Source organism: Talpa occidentalis, unplaced genomic scaffold (genome assembly GCF_014898055.3).
Source record: "Talpa occidentalis isolate TD23 unplaced genomic scaffold, MPIMG_talOcc4v2.1 talOcc4.12, whole genome shotgun sequence".
In the NCBI taxonomy this organism is placed as follows: Eukaryota; Metazoa; Chordata; class Mammalia; order Eulipotyphla; family Talpidae; genus Talpa; species Talpa occidentalis.
In genome coordinates, this window is record NW_023601212.1 from 32,199,867 (window position 1) to 32,214,713 (window position 14,847).

The 14,847-nt window shown below is 51.5% G+C and overlaps 2 protein-coding genes across 6 annotated transcripts in view; one reads left to right on the plus strand and one right to left on the minus strand.

The window, feature by feature from the left end:
* LOC119240883 (beta-galactosidase-1-like protein 2) overlaps positions 1–9,129 on the plus strand; it is a 41,361-nt gene extending 32,232 nt beyond the window's left edge. The window contains exons 9-19 of one of the 2 annotated variants that reach the window (XM_054693231.1): positions 313–397; positions 1,640–1,777; positions 2,381–2,461; positions 2,843–2,952; positions 3,526–3,666; positions 3,993–4,064; positions 4,331–4,409; positions 6,486–6,573; positions 7,189–7,300; positions 7,665–7,781; positions 8,074–9,129. In XM_054693231.1, coding sequence (XP_054549206.1) covers positions 313–397; positions 1,640–1,777; positions 2,381–2,461; positions 2,843–2,952; positions 3,526–3,666; positions 3,993–4,064; positions 4,331–4,409; positions 6,486–6,573; positions 7,189–7,300; positions 7,665–7,781; positions 8,074–8,160 — 1,110 coding nt within the window. In that variant the 3' untranslated portion in view covers positions 8,161–9,129. The remainder of the gene's footprint in view (positions 1–312; positions 398–1,639; positions 1,778–2,380; positions 2,462–2,842; positions 2,953–3,525; positions 3,667–3,992; positions 4,065–4,330; positions 4,410–6,485; positions 6,574–7,188; positions 7,301–7,664; positions 7,782–8,073) is intronic. The other variant, XM_037505672.2, reaches the window with a different exon arrangement.
* Positions 9,130–9,288: 159 nt separating this feature from the next.
* The window catches only part of B3GAT1 (beta-1,3-glucuronyltransferase 1), a 29,619-nt gene continuing 24,060 nt past the window's right edge, over positions 9,289–14,847 (minus strand). For 3 of the 4 annotated variants that reach the window (XM_037505675.2, XM_037505676.2, XM_037505673.2), the window contains 3 exons: positions 14,028–14,324; positions 12,911–13,010; positions 9,289–11,852 (listed from right to left, as the gene is read on the minus strand). In XM_037505675.2, the coding sequence (XP_037361572.1) occupies positions 12,924–13,010; positions 14,028–14,324 (384 nt within the window). In that variant the 3' untranslated portion in view covers positions 9,289–11,852; positions 12,911–12,923. The other variant, XM_037505674.2, reaches the window with a different exon arrangement.

Sequence of the window (14,847 nt, forward strand, 5' to 3'; positions counted from 1 at the left end):
GATGCTGAATTCTAATGAAGATCCCAGGGTTTTCTTACTAGTGCTGTGTGCAACTTTAAACTGCAGGGAGTAGCAGGATCTCCTGCCTCTGCTTTGTAGCCCGCCACCCTCTGCCCCTGCAGTGTGGCTGCCAAGGGAGAAGAAGCTGATACAGGGACATTTGACTTCATCTGCCCTGAGCTTACAGTGGCCCTGAGGCTAGAGGCCAGTAGCTGGGGAAAAGTTGGGAGAACACAAGGGTGGGGGTTCCCATCTAGGCGGGCCTTCCTCTGTCTCTTTTGGCCAGCTAAATTCTCATTTTGCTGTACCCAGGGGGTTCAGCCCAAGATGGTGATGGAATACTGGACAGGGTGGTTTGACTCATGGGGAGGCCCCCACAACATTCTGGATTCTTCTGGTGAGTGCTCTGCCCTACCTCCACCCAGCACTGTGTTGACCTAGAAGTAAGAATAAGTTCCAAATAGCCTGCTAATTGATGCCAATTAGCTGTAGGGTGCCAGGCTCCAGAGATGATTTGTGTATAATCGTCAGCTCCTGATATTGCAGTCATTTGTCTTGACATTTAGGTGAACTTTTACCATTGCTTTATTATGTTTTTGTAATTAGATAAGTAATGCATGTCTATTGCAAACATTCAGCAAATACAGGAAAGGTATAAAGAAGAAATAAAATCCCAGAGCCCAGAGGAAGCATTTTGAGTTATAAAGTCAAGCTGCTTCTCCATGTGTCCAGACTGAGAGATGGACAAATATGATGGTATCTGCTCCTTATCACCTGCTTTTCCCAGCTAATGACACAGGATGGACAGCTATCTATTAGGTATACATCCCATCACTGTTTTAAAGAATAAGAAGAATCCCATTGTGTTGGTGACTAAACCATACTTTGTTTACCCGGTATCTTGCTGGTGGACACTTACTTAGGTGGTTTCTGGTGGCTTTGTTAACTGAGAACCATTTCGCAAGTAATCTGAACCTCCAGTTTTGCATACCTGGCATATTTTTTCCCCTGTGATACAAATTTCTTAGCAATAGAATTGCCTGGGTGATGCAGTTGTGATATATTTTCACTAATCTCTGTTCAGAAAGATTGTAGCAATTCTTAGCATTTTTAAATGAGAATACTCATTTTCCACAGATTCATCAATACTCTGCATTAAAATAATTTCAAATATTTGCCAATCTGATAGGTCATTGTTTTGTTCATATTTTTTTGACCAGTAGTGAGTCACATGCACACGCGCACACACAGACATCATTTATATTTCTCCTTTAATATTAACTTTTCATGCCACTGGTTCATTCTCCAATAAAGGCAGGACTGAGGAAATGGTCAGAATGATCTCCCTGTATAGGAACTCCTTTTTTTGCATCTTACCCAGTCGAGGAGCATGCCGGGGAGTGGCAGCAGTGCCCTGAACCACAGGTCTCCCAGCCATTGTCACTGGAGACTTGACACTGATGTCAGTCCAGGCCCCGGGGCCGTGGTTCTGACCCCCCCCTCTTCTGGGATTGAAGGACAGAGCAGTGGAAGTGAATTTGAGGAGGGAAGGGGAAAGGTGAGAGCCCAAAGTTGACTCAGGGCTTGTCTCAAACCCTAATGCACTCTGCCCATTCCTCTCCCTCCCTACCTCCCGTAGAGGTGTTGAGAACAGTGTCTGCCATCATCGACGCCGGCTCCTCCATCAACCTCTACATGTTCCATGGTGGCACTAACTTTGGCTTCATAAGTGGAGCCATGCACTTCGATCAGTACAAGTCTGATGTCACCAGCTATGGCAAGTAACCCCCATGCTGCTCTCCTGAGGACACCCCAATGTTTGTGGAGCTGGGACTTTTTTTTTTTTTTAATGGAGGGACCTTTAGGGATAGCTTCTGGCACTTGATTGTGAAGGGCCTGGGGCAAATGAGGGTCTTGTCTGGATCCTTGCTTTAAAAGTTCAGAGCATTCAGACACTGGAGTAGATTGACGTAGTGTGAGCTGGATGGGAGGAAGTGAGAGAGGTTCATGGGCTAGAGGAAGAGAAGGGGCTTGGGTGGTGTTGGCAGCTCTTGTGGTGTTTTATAGTAGCTGGTATATATCCGTAACAACTGGTATCTATAGTATCTGGTATCTGCAGTATCTGGTATCTATAGTATCTAGTATCTATAGTAATTGGTATCTATAGTATCTATTATCTGTAGTATCTATAGGAACTGGCATCTATAGTATCTGATATCTATAGTAACTGGTATCTTTAGTATCTATAGTATATTGACTGGTAGCTCATACCAAAAGTGTTTTGATCCCCAAGTTTCTGTGATGAGGACCCTGCTGCCCTACCCCACCTTTTCTTTTTCCTTCCACAAGTGACTAGCGACAGTCCACTGGTGTCTTGCAGACTATGATGCGATACTGACAGAGGCTGGGGATTACACAGCCAAGTATGTCAAGCTTCGAGAATTCTTTGGCTCCATCTCAGGTACCTGGCTAACAGAAGACTTTCAAGCACTAACCTGGGCTCTGAAGCCCCTATAAAGTTACTTCCTTACCCCAGTTGATCTGTATGAAGAATGTCCTAGACAGAGATAGGCAAGTTGGTGAGACTGTTTTCATTGTAGTTTGTATCTAGCCAGCTTAGACTTTCCATAGGTGTTGAGACTCCTTGGGGTACAGGGAAGCCCCTGCCTGTCCCCCAGGCATCACTTTCACTGGGGAGTCTGGGCACATTTTGAGAATGTGTTCCTAGTGGCTCCAGGATAGAAGAGCACATGGTCCCTGGAAAAGAGCCAGGGGCTCTCAGGGTGGCTGGAGGAGGCAGTGCTGTCGGGGTCTTCTTGGGATGACTCTCTTGTCTGTGTAGCAGGTGTCCCTCTTCCTCCCCCACCTGACCTTCTCCCCAAGGCTGCATATGAGACTGTGAGACCTGCTCTCTACCTGTCACTGTGGGATGCCCTGCAGTACATGGACGCGGTGAGTGCTGCTGGCGGGGAGCAGGGCTGGGAGGCTCTCCAGACGGGGCCATCGTGGAGGAAGAGAAAACCAGCCCTAGATAGCATCCTCTAACCTGAGAACTCGGCCAAGAGAATTCACTGTAGAGTATGCACTGGGAAGGGACAAACAGCACTTGAAGAAAACCTGGGCAGAGAGGACAGTGAGGAGGCAGGAGAATGGGTGACACCTCCCCTCAAAAGAGGAGACACCTCGTGTAAGCTGACTCTGACCTGTCTACACTAGTAGCCTTACTTCTGTTATGACAACTTAGCTCACCTTTGCATCTCCCTGTCCGAGGCCCTGGAGGCCCAGTCAGTATGATGAGAAGCCTTGAGGACCCTGGAGCTGGACTGACTCTGCATGTGTGCAGTGAGCAGTCAGAACAGAGGCAAATGTGGGCAGCCCCCCTGCCCTGTCTCTGCCCCTCCAGTGTGCTAACCTCCAGGTGGGGCTCTCTGCTCCCCTGCAGTCTCCTGGAGGGCTCAAGAAGATATCACTGCTGTTTTTCTCCTCTGCCTAGCCCCTGCACCTCCCTGTCTCTTGTCTTTCCAGCCAGTCAATTCCGACAAGCCCGTCAACATGGAGAACCTGCCTGTGAACAATGGGAACGGACAGTCCTTTGGGTACACTCTGTACGAGACTGCGATTGCCTCGTCTGGCGTGCTCAGTGGTCTTGTGTGTGACCGGGGACAGGTAGGACCTTCTCCACTTAATTTTGGGGACCCTGTAGTGATCGAATCTGCACCACATCTCTGAGTCCCCACCAGTGCTCACGTGTGCAGCTGTCACCAGTGTGTAGAAACTGCCCATCCCGGTAGGCTGGGCTGTCTTTTTCAGTAATCGTGCGCATTCACTTCTCCTCTGTGCCTGGCTAAGCCCCCGTCTTGGTGTCTCACACCCCCCCACACACACACGCACACACATGCATACATGCATGTATGCACACACACAGTGTTCGCTCTTTCTCTGCTTAGCCTTCCTGTGGACCCATAGATGCTTTCTGTTTATTCATTGGGCAGGTATTTGTGAACACAGTGTCTATAGGATTCTTGGACTATGAAAAGAGGACGATCGTTATTCCCTTGATCCAGGTTTGTTATCCTGGGGAGCTGGGTGATGACTAGTGCCAGCAGCTTCCTGAACAGGTTAGGAGTCAAAGAGGAAGACCTGAAAGACAGGAGTTTCCTTCACCACAGAGCTGCACGTGGACAGAGGGGCAGAGCCTTGCTCTCTGGTCAGCGGGCACTCTCACTTAGAGCTTAGAGAAGGACCGGGGTTTCATAAAGAAACCCCCAGGTGCAGTTGTGACAGTATTTTGGGTAAGCGGCACCATCATCGACCACTATGTTCCTGGCAGGGTTATACCATGCTGAGGATCTTGGTGGAGAATCGTGGGCGAGTCAACTATGGGGACAATATCGATGACCAGCGTAAAGGTGGGTCCCAGCACGTGTTGAAAGAAGAGCTGCTAATGTTCAGCACATGTCCGACTGTCCCTTCTCCATATAACACACCAGTAGGTCTTAGAAGCTGACTGCAGCGGGGTACAATCATAGAGACTCTTTGAAGGCAATTGAGTCTTGGAGCCCATTGGAGGGAGAGGGTCATGCAGCCCAATAGAGAGAGGGAGTGATGAAGTCCATTGGAGGGACAAGGTCGGGGTCATGGGGTCCACTGGAGGGAGGGGATCATGGAGTCCATTGGAGGGAGGTAAGAGAGGACCTGAGAGGCCTGGCTGGGTTCTGACCACCTCCCCAGTTAACACTGTGTGTGATCCACATGCCAGTGGTAACACACAGGGGACATGGGGCCAGCCTTTCCAGATCCGGGCTACAGTCTGCTTTGGTACAGTGCTGCTTGTTCAGGGTGGTGGTGCATGAGGGGCAAGGAATAGGATTCCCAGAAATCCAGAAGAGGCATAGGACCCTGCCCTCTTGGGTCACCAACTGAATTTCTCTTCTTGCTCTCCACTGGAACCACTGATGACCTCATCGTGGTGGGAGGAGGCAATGGAGTGTACTGTGAATACGAGGCTCCTAGTGGCATGGTCCTGGGAACAGACAGCTGATGACTTTATTTGCCCTGGTCTTCTAAACCTTCTTGCTTAAATTGGTCTCTTCCTCTTTAACTGTCTATCAAAATGTGGGTGGTTTCAGGTAAGTTATGAAATATGAACTCAGACAAAATAAATCTCACTGTGGTAAGGAAGACTGGAGGCCTGGCAAGTTTTGTGGGCATTTGGCGTCTTGCAGCAGAAAGTAGCATGTCCCTCCCTCCCCTGCTGGGGAAGCTGAGCGGCCCTTCTACCTGGGGCTTCCCGGATCCAGAAGGGCCTTAGAGTAGCTTCGAGTGAGTCCAGGCTTCCTTCCCTTTCCCTTCCCTCTGGGCCTCAGCTTCTCAACATGCAGGAGCTTTCCCTCCAGGCCCATCTTTAGTGGGGGCTGGAAGGGGTGGTCATCCTTAGGCTGTTCCCAGTCTCTCTGCCTGGTTCCTGATCAAAGTCTGCTCTAGACCCTCTGCCGGGTACTGTAAGTCTTAGACCTCCTCCCCAGATGCCTGCACCTGCTGCTCCCCCGTACCTGCAAGTTAAGCATCCTCAGATGCCCCACAGCCTTTTCAATTCCCCCAGCTCATCTAGATCTCACCCTACAGTGCATCAGCTCTGTGATCCAGAGCCCTGGCATAACCAACCCTGTGCCCAAGACATGAATTAATCGCCATTGAAGTGTGCATGTATCCTCAGACTTAGATACCCAAGTAATATTGCCATCTGTTCACAATTTAAACACTTTTTTTTTTTTTTTTGCATAGAAGAACTGGAGTATAGGCCAGTGGTACAGGGGCTGAAAGGATTGACCAGAGACAGAGTGGGGAGCAAAGCAAGTGGATCTACTGAGATACACTGCTTAGGGGAGCAGTGGGTGACACAGGAGAGGTCTGCTGGGTCAGCTCCCTGGCTGGGCACTGAACTTAGGCTGCAGTGGTGATAGCCCTGAGACTTAACCCATAGGCCCATAGGCCATCAGGGAGCCCTAAATACTTTTTTTAAAAGGCCAGGTAGATGATTCCTGATGACTTATTAGGTCTGTGTAGTGTGGGACCCCACTGAAACTGACCTTGAAGTAGGCCAAACTGCAAACTGCTGTGACTTCTTTGCTCTCTGCCCTTTGGTTTCATTTTATTGTGCTGGAATTCTCAGCCCCCCCAAAGGAGTTCCACTCTTAGAAAGAGGCCAAGACTGTTATAACCCTGATATCCTCAGCTCTGTCCTTGCCCTCCATGATATTCCTTCCTGCTGATCCTAGGGCCTGGCAAATGCCAGTATTATTTATTCTCATCCCCTTTGGGATTTCTGGGAAGGTTACATGCCAAGGGAAGTGGAAAGAGTATGTACTTCTGGACAAATCCTCACTTGAAAGTTCCAGAAGTTTTCATATAGGTAACCTGGCCAGTGCCAGGTCAGCTGGCTCCTTGTCATGACCTTGCACATGTTTGCTTGCCTCCTCCCACAGGTATAATTGGAAATATGTATCTGAATGAGTCTCCCCTGAAAAAATTCAAAATCTACAGCTTGGATATGAAAAACAACTTTTTTAAGAGGTGGGTCCCCCACCCCACCTGCTGTTTGTGACTTCTGGGTCATATGCAGCGAGGGCCGGGATGGCATGGGAACTGTCCTGGCCAGGGCCTTCCTACTCACAGGAGCCACCTCCCACTCCAAGCCAGAGCTGGACTCGTGAGGCAGGGGCGCCCAAGTGCTGGAGCCTGGGGAACGGCTGTGCCACCACCCTGCGGCCACTGCTGTGCCTTGTGAACAGCTGGGGGACTGGGGATATCTATTGTTTTTTAATTTTTATTTATTCATTTTTAATTTTATTTATTTATTTTTTATATATTTTTTACATAATTTTTCATTTTTGCACAATGTACGCATTTTCATCTTGGTTAGAGTCCCCATACAATTCCCACCCCACCCCCCTTATTTTAACTCTACTCCCTCCTCCTCTCCCATCTCCCTGGAGTGTGTCTCTGGTTTATAGTTGCTTGTTGATTTTGATTTTTACTTTAGTATAATTAGTCTTTTTCCTGGCCCCTTATTTAGGTTTTCTAAATTCCTGCTATGATACTTGGGATATCTTTGCAGTAAGATGCAGGACAGAGTCCCAGTCTGAGATAGTTCCCACCTCCCCTTTATGTCCTCCGTTCTGTCCGTAGGTTCACTGCTGGGACATGGAGCCCTGTCCCCGAAGCTCCTACCTTTCCTGCTTTCTTCCTGGGTGCCTTGTCAGTCGCTCTTTCCCCCTCTGACACCTTCATGAAGTTGGAGGTTGGTGACCTTTCCCTGCCTGGATTCTCCATCTGCCTCTCAGAGGCCTTGCTGTAGGAACCCCCTGTGCCCAGTGCTCCACCTGTGCCTTGTCCTCTCTGAAAGGGCCTGGGGCATGGGCTCACAACCCTGGAGACACCTGGTGGTGCTTCCAGGCTCCTGGCTCCCGTGTTCGGTCTGAGCTTGATGCCCGGCCAGGGAGGCAAGTGGGAAGGGGAGGTGGAACACCCACCTGTCAAAATATCAGCTCACACGGGTCTCTTGGAGGCCGGTGAGGGTGCCATGGCCTGTGTCTTGTCTTCCTATGTGACTTTATACTCCTGACTTCTGAGGCTGATTAACAGCTTTCCTATTCTGCTTAAAGGGTTGGGAGAAGGGAGTTGTATTCGTCAACGGCCAAAACCTTGGCCGCTACTGGAACATTGGACCTCAGGAGACCCTCTACCTCCCAGGTGCCTGGTTGGACCAAGGCATCAATCAGGTGGGAGTACTTGCAGCCCCTTCTTTCTCTTTTCTTTGGGACCCCCTTCTTGTCCCTGTCTCCCCGGTGTCACATGTTTCCCTGGGCTGCCCTTAGTCATGTCTGTTAAAGCCAGTAAGGGCAGCAGAGGGGACACACTTTGGTCACCCCCTTGGGTAGTCCTCTTAAGCACTGGTGAGTTATGGGTGCCTGTCTGCCAGCCTGGCTCCCCACTGCTTCTCCGAAGGCCCCCTCAGCTGACTACAAGATAAACCTGGGCTGCATTCATGAGCTGCCCTCTTCCCTCTCCCAGGTCATTGTTTTTGAGGAGAAGATGGCAGGCCCTATAATACAGTTCACGGAGACACCCCACCTTGGCCGAAACCAGTACATTAACTGAGCGCCACCACCAGCGCCCCCAGGTGGCAGGATGCAGGAGTGCGGCCTCTTTTCCTGGACCAGAGGCCTGGTGCTGCTTCTCTGGACCCTCCCCTTGGGAGCTTCCTTTAGTAGCAACCTCAGGGAGCCACGGGCTAACTAACCTCTATCCACTGCTTTAGCTCAAGACTCTAAGCCCGGGAGAGCTGAAGAAGAGGTGAGATGGCAAGGGAGGGACCCAAGTGGCTTCTTGACTGGCGCTTGTTGACAGAGCCTTTTCTACTTCCCTGCTTTTTTGGTTGAGGACAGAGGGCCTCCTCTGGGGTAGGGATGTCACTTGGAGCTCTAAGCACTGAAGCCGGGGGCCCTCTCAAAGGCACTGTCTGGTTGGGCCCAACGCAGGTCTGCTCCTCGGAATATTTTCACCTGGTTTGGCCACGTCCCTCACGGCCTTCCTTGTTTCTGAAATAGTGGGTCTGTCACCATTTGTAGAGGAACAGGGGGTCGGGTGTCTCACACCCTCCCCGAGCCTTCTGGGGTTTTTAGAATCACTTCTGTTTGAGAGACACACGCTTTCTCTTTTTCATCCCCACTCTAATTGCATTTGACAGGATGACAAGCTAAAGCCTAAGAGAAACAGAAATACTGCCACTTATTTTCCTGAATTAGAGAGTATTTCCAGTTATACTCAGTGAGAAGAAGCATCCAGCAAGGAGGAAATGTAGCTCCTAGAGGGAACCGCCGCCGCAGGGCCCAGGGAGGGAAAGGGCAGGTGTGCAGGGCAGGTAGCTCTGGGTAGGTTGTTGTGGCCATGGGGCCCTGAGGCCTTGCCTCCAGCTTGTCCTCTCTCCCTCAACCCCTGTGACCGGACAATGGGGAGAAGAGGCAGCCTTCCTTTGCAGCTACCTGTGCTAATCTGAGATGCTTGTTCTGGAGGTAGTGGTTTGGCTCAGATTCGCTGTCCTAAATCACAATAAAGCAGTAGATTTGAATCAAACTCTCTTGCTGTTACTTCTCTGATTCCATCTGTGCTGCCGTTAGCCACAGGCCAAGGTCAGGCCCCTGTTACCCACCTGGTGCTTTCATCAAGCTCCAGGCTCCTTACCACCTCACAGAAGCCAAAAGCTTTACCCTGATTTCTGGGACCAAGGTGGTCTGTGCCTCCCCCTGCTCTCGTGTCTCAGCCCATCTCCACCTGCCATCACAGTGGCCCTTCTGCCCCCTCCTGGGAGAGCACTTTGCTCTGGACTGCCCTGCCTGCCCCAGATAACTGCACCTGCATGCTCAGATGCCACCTGGTCACGGGGACCTTCCTGGGCACGCTGGACGGGTGTCAGCTCCTCAGTGCAGCACCCCTGTCTCCCACTGTGCCCCATTCTTCTCTTAGGACAGATCACATGTGGAACACTCTAGAGTGCTTTATTGTTCTACTTTCTCTCACAAGAAGGTCGGCTCTGTGAAGACACCCACTTTGGTTTTCCTTGCTCTGTGTTCCTAGAATACAGCGCTCATAGTAGGCACTGACGAATATTTGTTGAATGGTTAAAGCAATGAGTGAGAAAAAAATAAGGCAGGGCTGATGAGGATTAGGACTGTTAAAAACCATATTTGACTTTTAATTTTGAAAACAAATTAAATACAGTTAAATCAAAACAGACCAGATGGTGAAGCTGCACGGGCTCCACCCTTGCTCATTTCTCTGTCCTAAGGACCCTGGGCCCCCAGCCTCATCCTTTATGGTGGGAGCAGGGAACAGACCGGGCTTGGAAAACAAATTGTCATCATGGTCCCACAGCCACAGTCCAACTCCGACTTACAACAAACTCATTCCCAACAAAGATGAAAGCTGCCGTCCACCAGGGTTATAATTATAAATAAATACACATGCAGCTAAGAGAGGATATTAGGTGAAAACAACTCAACTAGCATCTGCCAAAAGAAAAAAGAAAAAAAAGAGAGACAATATCCCATTTTGCTGCTTGTTATCAATTTCCTGAAAATGAGCCCTGGGTTTTTGGCTAAGAAGACGCCTAAGCCCAGCCAAGCTGAACTGGGTGGGCATTCAGGGCTGGGTTGGGCAGGTGAGGCAGTGCGGTGCCAGGGCAGAAATCCACTGTGTGCCGGGCCCTGCGTGCGTCTCCCCTGCTCTTCCCCCCATCCACCGAATCCCAAGCGGTTGATTTCCAGAGCAGCCAGGGAAAGCGTAACGTCAGGGAGTGCCCTGCACTCCTGCACGTGGCTCAGATTCTCAGGGTTGAAACCCCCCAGGGGGTTTCACGAATACTGTGTGGGAAGTTTAATCCATTTCAAAACAGGCAGCCAATGCTACTCTGGAAGGTTAGGTTGCTGGACCGAGTCCCACCCACCCAGTAGCAGGTTCTCTAGGGTCCTCAGACGGGTCCTGTCAGTTTAAAATGGAGTGGGGGCTGTTAGCGGCTAAAAAATAAACACCTCTTCAGTAGGGTCAGGCCTTTCCTTTTCCTCCACTTGGGAGGGAATTGTGCTTCCAACTTTCAGGAGCATGAGCAAGCTGGCCACCAGGGGCCGACCTGTCAGAAAGCCCAGGAATAGTCCGGTGCTGGGAAGCCAGGGAAGTGTCTTCCTTCTGGAAGGCCATGGCACACACGTGGGAGGGGGTGGCTGCTCTCACTGTAGGAAGCAGTGAGATTTTCTTTGCTGTCTTGTGTGCTCAGGTCTCCTCCTTCCCCCTCAGTATGCAAATGATCTCTGCCCCTTTTCCATAAATCCCTCATTAATCCAAAACCCCTCCCCCAAGCCCCCAAACCATGTCAGGAAAGAGCTCCTCATGGAATTTCCCTAACCTCCTGCCTCTGTCCACCTCACCCACCTGGGTTCCTGGAGCCCCTGACATCTGTTTCACGGGAGCTCTGGGAAGGGGGCACCTGACCTTCCTAGGCTCGGTCCAGGCAGAGGCCCTGGGGCCCAGTGGGAGGTGGGAAGGCAGTGTGTGGACAGTGCCCACAAGATCTTAGTCCAGGCCAGTCCGTGACCTGTGCTAGCTGAAGGCCACCTCCTTCCTGTGCTGGAAGAACAGGCTCTCGGGACATGGGGTTAGAGGAGGGGCTTGCTCCCACCAGACCCTGAGGTACAGGGGGGCCTGTTGGCAGGACCAGGCTCCCTCATGCAGAGTGGTCGCCTTATGCTCTGGAATTAGAAACCAGAGGAAAGCCAGAGAGGTATGTCTACTTGGGAGTAGCTCTCTGAGGAGGGGAGTAGGGTGTTCCTGATGCCTGAGGGTGGGGTGCTCTCTGGTCTTCAGGATTACCTGCTGGGTATCCTGTGTGGTGGTGCTGGCCCCAGGAATGGGGAGGCGGGGAGGGCCACACTCCACTTGACGGTTGGGGTCTTTTCACCTCCCTCCCAGCCTGGCATCAATCTGGGCCTGGCTGCCCACAGCGTCTGCTCCTGCAGGCCTGGTTGGTGCAGGAAGTACTGGTGAGCATGGCGTGCCTGGCGGGCATGGCGTGGCTGGCAGCTGGGCTCTGGCCACACTGGGTGGAAGAGAATGACAGGTCTGGGATTTCTGTGCTTTAAGCTCTCAGTCCTTTGTCCTGGCATCAGGCTGGGGTCTCTCGGAAGCCCCCAGAATTTAAAGGAGGGTGACAGCGATTCCTTAGGAGGAGTTTGCCTTGGAGGGACCATTAGCCACGGGGAGAGGATGGAAGGCCAGGAACAGGGCTGAGAAGGAGACTCCTGTGAAGGGGAGAGGGGGAACAGGTGGCATCAGGGGGGCAGGTGAGGGTGTGCAAATGTGGGCCCACCCACTCAATCCTGAGTCCCCAGCAGGGGTCACCCAGGAGCTCCTGGGCCACCCATGTCCCAGGACCCTGTGGATCTCTTACAGAAGGGTGGCAAGACCACTGCTTCCAGTGAACTGTCAGGACAGGAAGCAGGGAATGAGGCTCTGTTCTCAGAGGCACTAAGTTTAGAGGACGAAAACAGACATGACGCTCTGAATCACCCAGTATCAGCGCAAATGTGATACTGAAGCTGCAGCTTAACTCTGGGGCCAGGGGACAGAGTGGTCCACTGTCTGAGCTCCCACCTCTGTGCCGAGAACATAGAATAGCCCACAGAAAAATCATCTGGCACAATTCGCTTCACTTAGCTTTTCTGAATATGATTGCTTTCCCCCTAAAATGTAGAGAACAGATCCTGTGGCCACTTCAGCTTCGGCTTTTAAGTATCAAATAAAAAATAGCAACATTTACATAGGCTTATGTGACACAGACTGTTACTGGTGCCCCCAACAACCCATTTTATAGGGAAACTGAGGAATAGAGATAGAAACAATAAAAAGTGGCAGGCCTGGGAACTGAACCAGGCAGGGGGCCCGGGCTTTCACCCCTGTGTTGCCCCGTCTCCGTGATACATGTAGACAGGCTCAGTGGGGTGGAAGCAGGGGGTGAGGCTTTCTGACCCAGCGGCAAGACTGCAGAGGAATCCCAGGGCAAGACAGCATGCTTTGCAGTGGGACAGGTGACATGCCCAGACTGGTAATGCTGGTAATGAACAGGAGTTGTCATGAGGAGGTGTCTGGGAGGTGGTTTTCCAAGGTGGCTGGTGGCAGGCCCCAGCTGATAACTGTCAGAGAGTACAATGTGAAGGGGACTTCAACTACACCTCTCCCACCTTGCAAATTTGCCCTGACCTCACACAATTAAAGACCAGCCTTCCCACATTTATTCTGCATCCAAACCAGAATTTACATCACCCTGCTCAGCTCGTGCCCACCCTTGTTCCCTCCATACCTGCATCCGGGGCTCAGATCTCCACAGTGGGGTCAGTGAAGCCTTTTTTCCCCTCGTTCACCAGCACCGGTTTCTCTGTCCGAGTGTGCCAGACCAGGATCTGTGTCCAGAGACACAAGACATGGGGCCGGCCTCGACCCCGGCCACCTCCCTGCTCCCTCCCATTCTGTGCAAGTATTTATCCTGTCCCCTCCCATTCTGCCCTGTGCCATAAAAATGCCTCCATTGTTCTTTATTTCAACATACCCCTCATCCCTGCAGTATGTATGTGTGATGTATTAAAAATATCTATCAGGGCCTCCCCTGGTGGCGCAGTGGTTGAGCGCTGGGCTGCGAAGCTGCCCGCAGCCTCTGCAGTGCCGGTTCGATCCCCGGCGGCGGGCGAGGGTCCCACATGGTGCGCAGACCTCTCCTGCCACGCCCATTGCTCCCCTCAGCAGTGTATTTCGTCAGTCTGCCTGTTCTGTTCCCCTCTCTGGCTCTGGTGAATTCTCTCACCCTCCCACGCTTCTGACTGTAGCCAGTGCTTGTATAGATAAATAAAGAAAAAAAAACAAAAAAAAAGTTATTTAAAAAAATCTATCAGAAATAGGTAGTCTACAGCTACAGAAAATAGACAAATAGATTGCAAGATGTCCTCTTGCTTCTCCTCCTTCCTTGGATTTCTTGATGGGGTATCTCTAGAATGTTCTTCAGGAACCTTTGGCTTGGCCAACACCCTAAATGAAGAAGTGCAGACTGGAAGCAGTGTGTGCACACGTGTCGGTGTTTTTACCTGGGTGTGCATGTGTGTTTGTATTGTGCACACACACTTGTGTGTTTAGGACAGAGAGGTTGTGCAGCACAGCTATTTTGAGGAGGGGAAGCAGTTCCTAGTTATGCCTCACTGGATTTCCACCCTGCCCCACTGCCCTGCCTGACTTTAGCAGGGCTGCCTGACAGCTGATAAACTGCCTTCCTGGGAGGGTGTTTTAGAAAAGCAGGTCTCTAGGCTGGTTCTTGGCAAGGCTGTTTTGAGGTCTTTATTTCTAACCTCCCTCTCCCCAATCTGTAGGGAGGGCTTGGAGGGGCTTGGAAATACTTGCATTCCAGCTGTCAGGTCTCCTGAGGTTCTTACCTTGGTGCAGTTGGCTGCCTTGGGTTCCAGGTCATTGAGAGTGACAAGTTCTCGGAGGAGGCTGCTTTCCTGGTAGCCTCCCTTCACACCACGCAGTTTGAAGTAAGCCTGACTTCGCTGTAGAATGAGCCGCAGGTTGACAGCAAATCCAGCCATGTCTATTGCAAATGGTCGGTGGGGGTCGAACACTGTCTTCCAGCCGACCACCTTTCCCGCCCCGTTGACCCGTGGGGCCTCATACCGAAGGCCTCCGACAAATGCCACCGGCCACACGGACACCCTCCTGGTGCTGCGCATCTGCAAGTGGGGAATCCAGGATCAGGATGCCTGGGAGGGATGAGGGGAATAAAGCCTGCCCCATGGGAGGTGAAATCACTAATTAACTCTAGGCAGACAGGCCATCTGACGCTGCCAGGAGACCAGGTCAGCCTGCATCCAGATGCACTCCCCGAACTCCCCTGGGCATCTGGGAGGAGCCTGCCTTGGACTGTGGGCAAGGTCCCCTCTTTACATGACCTGCTGCCAGCTTTCTCCCTTGGATGCCCCAATCGTTTGAAATGGCTCCATTCCCTCCCCTCAAATACTATAGCCCACACACCCCAAGAACACTCAAGCTATTCCCCCACAGAGTTTCTTGTAGCCATGTGGACTGACCCCTCTCCCCAAACCACCCCTGACCCCAAGCCCTCATTCAGACAATGCTTCTAAGGCCAGAAAAATGGCTGAAGACCCCATACCAACTTTCCCCCCTTTACGGGGGCACCAGTGGGTGGGAGGGCGGCTGAGACCTGCAGCAAGGTGTTTCCATTCATGTTTCCCT